At 32.3% G+C, this 12,127-nt stretch overlaps 1 protein-coding gene across 3 annotated transcripts in view; it reads left to right on the top strand.

Moving 5' to 3' along the window:
* LOC106875791 (peroxisomal ATPase PEX1) overlaps positions 1-12,127 on the top strand; it is a 49,431-nt gene that overhangs the window by 22,246 nt on the left and 15,058 nt on the right. For 2 of the 3 annotated variants that reach the window (XM_052968204.1, XM_052968205.1), the window contains exons 4-12: positions 660-774; positions 1,949-2,754; positions 4,079-4,229; positions 4,848-5,073; positions 5,953-6,176; positions 6,456-6,614; positions 7,318-7,472; positions 10,120-10,297; positions 11,518-11,726. In XM_052968204.1, the coding sequence (XP_052824164.1) occupies positions 660-774; positions 1,949-2,754; positions 4,079-4,229; positions 4,848-5,073; positions 5,953-6,176; positions 6,456-6,614; positions 7,318-7,472; positions 10,120-10,297; positions 11,518-11,726 (2,223 nt within the window). The remainder of the gene's footprint in view (positions 1-659; positions 775-1,948; positions 2,755-4,078; positions 4,230-4,847; positions 5,074-5,952; positions 6,177-6,455; positions 6,615-7,317; positions 7,473-10,119; positions 10,298-11,517; positions 11,727-12,127) is intronic. The other variant, XM_052968206.1, reaches the window with a different exon arrangement.

Here is a 12,127-nt window from a genome sequence, read left to right as displayed (position 1 = left end):
TCTCTCTCTCTCTCTCTCTCTCTCTCTCTCTCTTGTGTAAATGAATGTATATTTTTAAGTTTGTATGCATGTTCCTAGACAGCATTTATGCTTTTTAATGCTGTTGAGACTGACAGATTGAATGATACTGCCCAGGTGTCAAAACCATAGTGATATCCATTTGCCAACTGATGATGGAAATGCATATTTGTTATGCTTGTATCTTGAATTTTTATATCTTAGTCTCATTACCCTGAGTTGTCCTTCATTCTAGTAAAATGGGAAGTCTTTGTGGATTCATGGTTTGTAGAAATTACTTACATTGATATTGGTTGTTTTTCTTCACGATCTTATGTTCAGATAATGCTTAGATATTGGTACCTAGTTTTGGGAGGTTCTGTAGCATGTATGTATATATGTACATGTATACATATACATTTGTGTGTGTGCGTATGCTCAACAGGCTGAGGTACAGGTTCATCATCATCTCCATCATCATTCACTCACAAGACAAAGCTTATAGTGTAGTAAAAGACCCTAAGGTGCTTCACAATAAACTGTGCTTTCAAAGCAAACTCCATATCCACACGCCAAAGCCTGTGCCTTCATAATGTTATTTCATTAATATACAACCTTAACAGACATTGCAAAAGTTATGTTGTATTTATGTATATTCATAGGAAAAAAATGCGCACTTCATTGAGGCCCATTTGTTGGAGCAAGTGCGTGTTGTTTGGGAAGGACAAGTCTTACCAATCTGGGTCCATCAATCTGTTTGTCTCTTTTTGAAAATTGGTAAGTAATTGTTGGTTTAGCCTATTTATTTGTGTATATATATTTATATATATATATATATAGTGTGGTGTCTTAGATATATGTGACATCTACTAAGTTGATAGGGGATGGATATGTATACTCTGTCCACTTTGAACCATCTTAAATTTACCCTGTGGACAACTCTGGCATCATTAAGAGGGTAGCTAGCAGTAGTAAAAATAGGATAAAAGAACAAATGAATAAATAATAATGTCACACATGCTACCACAACCATTGTTAAACCTATTTTATATATATATCATATACTAACACCACATCTAAGTGTATACACAGATATAAACTGGCATTCTGTTATAACATCAAGGGTTCCAGTGGATTCAATGAATGGACAGCCTGCTATTGAAATTAATATGCATGTGGCTGAGCACTCCACAGACATGCATACTCTTAAAATAGTTCTCAGGGAGATTCAGCATGACACAGAATGTGACAAGGCTGGCCCTTTTGAATTACAGGTACTACTCATTTTTTTCCTATCTGAGTGGACTGGAGCAAAATGAAATAGTGTTTTGCTCAAGGATACAACACACTACCTGGAATCAAATTCATGACCATACGTTCATGAGCCACATGCCTTCATTACACAGATATATATTACTGATGTCATACACACTAATTAGTGAAACCAGTGTGTAAGAACTAATTACTTGAAAATTACATAGATATACAGAGATCAATGACCAAGCAGCACTGAGAATGGGATGAAGAACTTTGATATCACTAACTAAATAATTAAACAATTAAGACAGAAATAAAAGCTGCAACTAGAGTATACTTGTGTGTGCATGTGTTTTATTGTCAAAAATGGCTCTTCCAAGTTCAATATCTTTCAGCATTATTTCAGATCAAAATTCTTGTTAGATATATATTTCCATTTTACTCTAATAAAAGATGACAACCAACTGAAAACTAACAATTTTCAGTTTTTTCAACTTTTAATATAAGTATAAAGATTTAAGTATTTAAGTAATTATATATTTATTTTTAAAAGTAATCATTTACCTCTAAATAATCATAAACTTTTCTCTTTCTTTCTCTGTAAAATACTTTCAGTTTTAAATAAACAAAAATAAATTACGCAAACTTTAATTTTGATACTTTTCTTCTTTTTCTTTTTATAATTGCTTTACAGGAAAAATAAAACCTACTGTTGAATGTGCTTTACTCCGTCAAGAAACTGAAGTCATAGTTTCTCGTTTTTCTCGTCTTGGATCTATAGAAAAAAAAATGACAGAACATACTACGAAAAACAATTTATTTAAGAACCCTCGAAAACTCAATGTTGGGGATATGGCTCCTTTGGAAGATATGAGTCAATCCCTTTCTCTTTACTCAGGACTTTTTCAGTATTTCCAGAGTTTCTTCATGTGGACAACTCCTACAGTGACAGAAAGACAACCTGCTGAAAACATACCTGAGAAAACTGAATTCTTCCCAGATTCAGTTTCTATGACTTTACGAGTGCAGGGTCTTACTGAATGTATTGAAATGCCTAAACACGTTCTTGATTCAAATAATTCCCTTAAATTAAAACATTTTTTAAAGAATCCGGATATTGTATTTGTCAGCATTGGAGACATCATAGACCAGTGCAGTGTACTGAAATCCATACCACGAATATTCTTTGCAAAATTAATTAGACTTCAATCTCCAAAAGAGCTTTCCCAGTCCCAGACTGGAAAATCGTCTGCTAAAGAAAATAACTTGTCTAATAATGTTGTTCAAGTGAGAGTAGTTGGAAATAGTGAAAGGATTTGTGAAGAAGGCAGCTCACCATCCATCTTCAATGAAAAGAATGTTTTAGAAGGCCATGTAATGGTCCCCAATGCTCTTCGATTCATTGAACAACTTGAACTCACAAGCCGAGTTGAATTACAAGGTATCCGTGCTTACAAAATAAAACTACGTTATCTCTATATCAAGCCAATAAGAGTTACAGTAAGTATTCTAATACATTTACTTCATAAAATTCTTATATTTTAAATTAATTTTAAAAATAAATTGATCTAGTTTTACAATTCATCATCATGTCTAGAGTGTGGAGTTAATATGCTTGCGCTGGCTTATTGGTTCTCTTACATATTATTTCATACATCTCAACCTTGTGTTGTCTCATCTTAAAAGTCCTAACTTTTAAATTTGATTTAAGTATTTCACTGGGTGTCCTATTGCTTATATAACCTTAGCTATTGTATATGCTACCCCTAACACAGTACCTTTCTCCAAACATTCTGTTGGCCACTACATTCTATATAAGGATTACCACCAAGTTGTAAACAATTCCTAGAGATCTTTTGGCGAAAACATTTATAAGACTTTTTATTGAATATTTACACTAGAGTGGGTTTATAGTTACCTCCTCCACACCTCTTGAATGATTGAAACTAAGCATAGCAAACTCACAAAATGCTCATTAATTATACATTGTTCCTGCTGCTTAAAGATTTTGGCAATGGGATGGAAAACACAAATCCTTCAGCTAATAGTCTGACATTCTGTTGTACCTATTTCATCTAAAAAAAATGTTTTCCACTATTCTGGTATTGATTTTACTAGTTCTTGTGGTCAACCTCTATTTACATCCATAATATATTATGAAGTGTCAGGCTGCTTCTTTCTTTACATCCAACTTAATGATTCTTTTTATACTGTTGACTTTTGAGGTTTCTGTTACCTAATGTATCTCTTGTCTTAGTCATGTGTAGTCTTTTGACCTTCCTCTAAAGCTCTTCTGTAATGAGATTCCAATTTGACAGTGCAAGTTTTCTATAAACATTTGGGATCACTTTAGGAAAACTTTTAATGCAACGAAGACTTATAATCAGCATAATGTTTACCATGACTGATTTAAAGTGAGTAAAAAAAATTTAGTGTGAATATGGAAAACAAGGCAAAAATAAAGAACATCTGGTCTAAAATGAGAAAATTAGTGACATTTAAGAAAAAAAACAAAACTGATTAGTTTAACTAGTTCTTGCTAACCTTTTGGTTCTCCACAAAATGTATGGCTTATTTTACAATGTTATTTAAGATATGTATAGGCATGAAAATTATTATCCACAAATTGTTTTCAGAATTCATGCCAAAAGCAATTATAAAATAGCAGTTTTTCCAAATATATCTGCAAACTATGTATTTATTCTTAATTTATTACTAATGATGAATGAAAGTATTTGTGAATGCACAAATATACATTCAACTTGTTATCCTCTTGGCTTCATCATCAAGGGGCTTATTGAATTTAATGATTACTTTTTCATAGCTGTTTGGTCTTCAAGAAAGTTTAGATCGTCTTGATGAGAAAACAACACGTAAAGCTTTTGAATTGTGGATTAACAAAACTACCACTCTTTCTCAACCAATGATTGTATTTGATAAAAAGCTTATCAGGTTCCGAATCAAGAAGAAAACAGGTTAGTACTTAATTCTGCTTTTCTTTTATTAATTTAGAGTCTTATTTTAGAAGAAGTCTATATTTCAAATGTTTAAGATATATTCAAGGGGGTGCTGAAAAGTTCTTGGCTTTAAGGGTATCACAAAAGGCGTGGTTGGAGGCCCAAACTTCCAAGTTCTTTTACAGGGCTTAAAATAACTGAAGGACTGCTGCAATATGTGTGTAAATCTGAGAGGGGAATATGTTGAATAAAATCATAATTAACTGATCCTCCTCTATTTTCTTTTACCCTAAACCAGGAACTTTTCAGCAATCCCCTCAAATTTGTGAAAGAGTATCCACTATTCTATTACTTATTTTAATACAGTATTTATTTACTAACTTGTACAATTTGAAGTGTTTATATTATGGTTGGAGAATTATTTCCTGTCTAAAAAAATTCATCAAATAATGAAATTATTTTCACTGAATGTTTTTGTTTCAACATTGTATATTTTTTATAAGTTTTCTTCCAAAAACCAAGGAAAGGAGAATAATGTATCTATGCTTGAGGATTTGATATAATATTTTTATTGATAAAAATGAATTTTGTTAATATTAGCAAGTAAGATCATGTCTTTGAATTTTAATATTTCAGACTATTGGGTAGAAGCTATTTTATCCTTCAGTCAAAATAACCATAATGCAAAATGTCAAGAAGAGCTGGTATATGCTGAGCTTTATCCAGAAGCATTAAAATCAACTCAAATAATTATTCAAAATGAAGTTGACCGTAGTCGGCAATCGCCTAAAATTCAGCCAAGTTTCCTCGCTCTCACTGAAATTGATCCCAGAGTTGGTACCATCAAATTAAGTGAAATCAAGTTAGTATCCTTCATTTACTATTTTTGAACCTTTTTATTTCCAATACAACATACAAAAGGAAGTTCAAATAACCATTTAAAACTTTTCCATTAAAAATGTATAAGTATCAGTGCTTTGAATACAATATGTATTTAAACGGTGATTACATTACTGTATATTCATTATTTACTTCTACATTTCGTTGCTATTATACAAAAGTGTCTTGAGTCCAAAATGTTGCTTTTTCAGAAAATGAAAAAATATTTTCACCATTCCATAGCAGAAACTGTTGTACTACACTTTGACAACTTTTGATATCTTGGCATTTGAAGCAGCTGGAGATACAATAATTTGACCAAAAGAACCAGCTGTTGGAAACAAAAAAAAACAACAAAAAAAGAGCATTTGGACGTCTGACAGTTTAACATAATAGCTATGATTTATTTCAACAACTAATCTAGTATAGATTAAGATACTGCTTAAGTTTATCAGTTATAGTTCAGTAGTTCATCTTCTTTGGTATTAGAAATGGTATTCAACTAGATTCAACAAATATGTTTAAATTTCTTAATTTCCACCTACATTTGTAGTCTGTAACCAAATGTTAATTTCTTGCTGAAGTTTGAGTTAGATATCTTTCAAGATGCTTACATAACTATTTGATATATATTTTTGTAATATAAAATTTCTTAATAGTTGGTAACTTTAAAGGTACAAAATTATTTAACATTTTCTGGAAAGTGTTAAACACATACAGCCTTTTATAGCACCCATGGATATCTGTTGTATGCATTTTGTATTTAAAATGAATATTTTGTTTTTAAAGTATATTTATATTATTACTGCCTATTGAGTCTACAGTTCTTACTTTTCATAATGTCTATATTTGAATATTTCAGGGGTCTGCAGACTCAAATATCAAAAGCTCTCTTACATTTTCATATGTGTCTTAGTAACAATGGCTCTACTTCTATGACATTGTCAAGATCATCCCAAGGAATTTTACTGATCACAGGTGCCACTGGAAGTGGAAAAACTACTCTTGCTTCAGCCATTTGTAAAGAACTACTGGAGCCTCCCACACTGGCATACCCTCTTATTATATCTTGTAAATCTCTTGTTGGTATGTTATTTAACTCGTACTTATATATTGCAACTACAAAATATTTCAATAATCTATTTACTGTTTTTTTAACTTCAGTAATTTATTTCTCAAAAATCAATTATTAACTATATGAATATTTATTAAAATGATATAATTGGATGCTGTGAGTTATATTTCTCTTTTAATTTTTATTCAGTAAACACTAAATTCTTTGAGTGTTACTTATCAATTTGCACCTATGTTTTACTGCTGTAACTTCCTTGTTTTAAAAATTCTCATTTTATTTCTACTTGCTAGGTAAAAAGATATCTAGCATCCGTACCTTTTTGGAACAGCAGTTTGAAGAAGCTTCTTGGAGACAACCTGCTATTGTTGTATTAGATGACCTTGACTGCTTATGCAGTCGAGACACAGATATAGATATGGATCCCTTGGAAAACATTCGACTTTCATCTGGTATATTACTGATGATTATCTCTAAATTAATTGGCTAAGGAAAATCTATTTAAAGAAACTATGATTTCCATCCAACTTTCTGTATCCATAATTAAATTTTGTACTTGATTAAGGTTCATAAATTTTAAGATAAAATAAACTTTTATTAAGACTTTTATGACTAGTTTATTTAAACAAATGAACTAATTATAGAAAAAAAAATCAATCTGTAGAAAAACAAATTCATTCCATTTCTCTACAAATATTTCTCAATTGTTTTGTCAATGTTTTGTATTGACAAAAGCTGAAAGTAATTAGCTAAGAGGACTGATGGAAATAATGTGGAAAGAGGTTGAGACCCAGAAAGAAATGGCTAAAGCTGATAGAAAAAGAAATGAAGGGAAGGGAAAGTTGATAAGGGGATATGTAAAGGATAGAGTAAAATGGAGAAGATTATCATAGGGTCTGTGAATCTAATCTTGCTTCAGTAACTAAGAGGACTTACTGGTCTATGTATCTGTAGGATGGAAACATATGTTAGCTTTGAATGTCTTGCAATCTAGACCTCCTTTTTTAACTTGTGTTTTAGAGTTCTCTATATATTAAATACACAAAAACCTAAATGATGAAATGTATGCATTATTCTTGTATAATTTGGTCAATGTAATGGTTTATTTTATTGATAAAAGTTATGTATTTCTTTTATTTGTTTAAAATATTACAGTTGTCTGCGACATGCTGAAGAAACTGTTGATATCTCATTCCTCTGTTGGTGTGATAGCTACTAGTGAATCTAGGATGTCTCTTCACCAAAAGTTAATATCATCACGTGGCACACATTACATACAACTGACTATCAACATCCCATACCCTGAACAGGTGAAATATTTCCCTAAATCATACTTATTCAGATTTTTGTAACCCATCACAAAAAAGTTAAAATGTGTGTGTGTATGTGTGTAGCATCATTGGGTCCTTGTCATATATAAAAGACAAGAGTAACTGATGTTTCATGAAATTATACCTTAATTGCATAGTTTACTCATCAGGTGTGCAAACAACCTATGACTGAGATAAATCTCTCAGATAATTACCTAAACCAATTCCTCATCTTACACCATACTCATAATACACTTAATTTCCTAATTTCTTCTATTTTTATTCAAAACAGTTGTAGATTGCTTGTACACCTGATGAGTAAATTATGCAGTTATAACCTAATCCTGCTACATTATTCATAGTGTATTCTGTCCATTGTATTATACTATATATGTATGTGTGTGTGTGTTTGTGTGTATTTATTCAATAAATGTTGAATTGGTTATATTCTCATATCTTTTAATATATCATGTATGTTTTGTAAATGATGAGTTTAGTGTAGAAGGGTTGAGGTATAGCAGTCATTGTCTACAGTCTGCTATGAGAGTAGGAGTCTAGGTCCAATGACAAGAAAGCCTGATCCAAGGTTGCTCATTATCAAAATTATCAAATGAATTTCTACCTATTGCCAATAGGTCGGTGCACATATGAGTGTGTGTGTCCCACTGCTCAATACCTTATGCATGTGTCTTCAACTATAGCCCCAGGCTGATCAATGAATTTGGTGAGCAGAAATTGTATGAAGCCCCTTGAGATATACAAATATATATATATGTGTATATAGACAGGTGTGTGTCTATGAACGTTATTATTCTGCACTTCACATGAAAAAGTACTGAATTGTGAGTGGCAATGTTTGTTGTCATTTCCTTGTTAACTAATCGTTTACTATCTCTGTCTTTTCAAATATATGTAGAATGAAAACTCCTTTACTTGAACAACAGTTAAGAGTTAGTGATAGGAAAGGTATCTGTCAGTAAAACAATGCCTTAATAGTATGTGTTCTTCTAGCCCATGCTAGCATGGACAAACAAAATGTAAACAAATGATTGTATAGTATATACACATGCATCATCATCATCCTTATCATCATTTAACGATCTCTTTTCCATGCTTGCATGGATTGGACAGAATTTGTTGAGGCTGATTTTCTACAGCTGGATGCCCTTCCTGTTGCCAACCCTCACTTGTTTCCAAATAAAGTAATATTTCCCTATTTTCAAGTATGTTTTTCACAGAACACTGGAAATGAACAACATCACTTGTATAACAGTGGTGCTCACCTACAAATGCCACATGATTTCAAGACAAGGATACAAACACACATACACACTTATATATGCATGTTTAACCGGTTTCTTTCAGTTTTCATCTACCAAATCCACTCACAAGGCTTTGGTGAGCCCTGGGTTATATGAAAGACACTTGCCCCAAGATGCACAGCCACATACATACATGCAAACATACGCACATACATTATTTCAAAATTAAGGTAACAATTTAAAACGTATTTTATAGAATTGTAACTAAAATCAAATGGTCTAAAATTCAATCTTTATTTACTTATCCATAGCCAATAAAACAGAACAAACATTTACACTGTTATGCACAACTAATGTTAAATTTTCAACCTCAGTTCAGTTTGTTGAAAGAAGTATATTATATTATTTATAATTTTCATTGTTTCTATACTAAATTCTTTGTATATTAGAAAGGCATAAAATCTACCAGGAGCTAGGTCTGACTGACCTTTCATGAAGGTGGTGACAATGAACCAATCACTTAAAACTTCATAGCTAGCCATGATCTTTATGTCATGTTTCAATAACACAAATATGTCATCTGATATTATATGCATTTGGGTTGATGTAAAATATAGCAAAGTAGACATGATTTATCTTGATCATAAAGTGATAACAGTATTAATGTGGAAGAAAGGGCAGGGAGCTGGCAGAATTGTTAGCACACCAGAGAAAATGCTTAGCGGCATGTTGTTCATCTTTACGTTCTGAGTTCAGATTCTTCCAAGGTCAACTTTGCCTTTCATCCCTTCAGGGTCAATGAAATAAGTACCAGTTGAGCACTGGGATCGATGTCATCAACTCCTCCCCACTCCCACAAACTTGCTGGCCTTGTGCCAAATTTTGAAACTGGTATTAATGCAAAAGAGATAGCAATGAAGATGATAACAATATTAGGCTTGCGTATGTGTGTTGTATGAATTCAGTTTTGTTTGGATTTTAAATTAAAAGAATAAAAATAAAAAGAATCGTGTTCCAAATTAAAATGTTCCACTTTTATTCATTCTTTGTGTTTTTTATAAAGCCAGTGATACCTAACTGGCTCCTGTGCCAGTGACAGATAAAAAGCACCTTTCAAACGTAGTCGATGCCAGTGCCGCCTGACTAACCCCCATGCTGGTACCACGTAAAAAGCATCCACTACACTCTCAGAGTGGTTGGTATTAGGAAGGGCATCCAGCTGTAGAAACTTTGCCAGATCAGACTGGAACCTGGTGCAGCCTCCTGGCTTGCGAGTCCTCAGTTAAACTGTCCAACCCATGCCAGCATGGAAAGCGAACGTTAAATGATGATGATGATTCTAGTCGCATTTTAAGTATAATTAATATTTTGTTTTGTATTTCTAGAAAACCAGAGAAGAAATTCTTGAAAGTTTGTTAGAATCAAATTTAGCTGTTCATTCAGATGTTAGAAAACAAATTGATTTGAAGAAAATAGCTGCAAAGGCTGAAGGCTTTGTGGTTCAAGATTTAAAGAAAATTGTCAACCGAGCCATTCATTCACATTTACAACAAAAGCAGTCTGGTAAGTGACTTGTAATGTTCTCATTATCCAATTAGTATTTGGACCCTAAATATAAACTGACCATATGCATCCCAAATATTCTACTTATTTTATGTTCAAACTGACCAAATCCAGCCCCTCACTCTTAAGCTACAATGTTATTCTAAAAATAAACACATCATTGAAATTTTTAAGGTATGAGATAATGCATGATAATTCAGAACAATGTGAAATGTCAAATATAAGCATTATATTTAATATAAGCAATGTCAAATATAAGCATTATATTTGACATAGTAGTTGTATGAATGCTAAAGAGTTAATTCCTATTTTTAGCAAGTAATATGATTACAAAATAATAAAAACAAATGAAATGAATATGCTTTTATTCAACAACATATTTTTGTTCAATAAACCGGCTTTGCACTCATAACTTTGGATATATAATGAAATCCTTTTGAGCAAGAAAGATACCTTTGGCAAGATTTCTACAGCTGGATGCTCTTCCTCGCACCAGCAACTCCACAGAGTATATTGGCTGCTTTTTTTAATGGCACCAGCACTAGTGGGGTCACCAAGTAATATGCAAGATAAGACCCTTTTTCACACATGCACACATACACATACACATGCAAGATAAAGGAATTGATATTAGTTTAAAATATTTAGCGATTTCATGGTCTACTGACTATTGTTTTGCTTCTCACTTAAGTTTTATCTGCAACCTTTCTTCATGACCTCTCCTTGTCCCTCTATGCTTTTAATCTGTCAACTAGCACAAGTCCACAACCTCTCAATACTACTTCCCCAGCACTGCCAGTCAAGGAGTTTTGTCTTACAAGTTGGTTGGTGAGCCTGTCAGTGCTGTTGACATTAGGAAGGTTATCCAGCCATAGAAACCATACCAAAACAAACAATGGAGCCTGGTGGAGTTCCCAGCCGTACCAGATCCTGTCAAACTGTCCAGCTCATGCCAGCATGGGGAACAGACATTAAATGATGATGCTGACTAACAACAATAACAATAAAATTCCCCTTTATAAACCTTGTGGAATTGAAATAAATACTTTCAATTTGTAGTTATACTACCTATCACTTGTTAACTTTCCTATGATTTAGTTTATCTTAGTCATCATCTGTAACAATTTATTTTTTTATTGATATTTATTTGTCTAAACAACCTCTATTTTAGTAATATTTTTTTATCACATTTCTAAATAGAATTAATATTTAAATTTCAGATTACAGTGAATCATACTCCAGGTTACAACTAGACTTGTCCCAGTTACAACTTAAACAAGAAGACTTTGACCAAGCTTTCATTGATTTCTCTCCCCTATCCTTACGTGGTATTGAACTCCATAACAGTGAAGCATCTGGATGGTCTGATGTTGGTGGTCTGGATGATGTGAAAAGTCTGCTTATGGAAACGTTTGTTTGGCCATCTAAGGTGAGCCTATATATATTTTTAGTATATTTGGTTGTGCCAAAGACACTGGAAATGAACAGATTAAAAGAGAAGAATGGATCCTGACACAAAAGTCACTAGCTGAAAGTTTGTTACTTGCAGTATGATGTGCCTCTTAAGCAATGCATGTTATACACTTTGCCTTGATCAATCTCACTAAAAACTGATACTATTTGCTCTTCAAATGTAAATGATTAACATGAGAAATGGTAGCCCTGAAATGTAAATTCTAACAAAAAGGCAAGACCAATATTAAAACGAGAAAAGAACAAAAAAAAGCCTTAAAATTATCTTTTTTCCAATGAATTTGACTCTGTAGCTCCATATGATAGCTGCTATATATAGCTATATATATATATATATATATATATATATATATATAT

Source organism: Octopus bimaculoides, chromosome 5, assembly GCF_001194135.2.
Source record: "Octopus bimaculoides isolate UCB-OBI-ISO-001 chromosome 5, ASM119413v2, whole genome shotgun sequence".
Taxonomy (NCBI): domain Eukaryota; kingdom Metazoa; phylum Mollusca; class Cephalopoda; order Octopoda; family Octopodidae; genus Octopus; species Octopus bimaculoides.
Note: the sequence above shows the minus strand (reverse complement) of the source record. Positions and strands in the feature narration are given on the sequence as shown.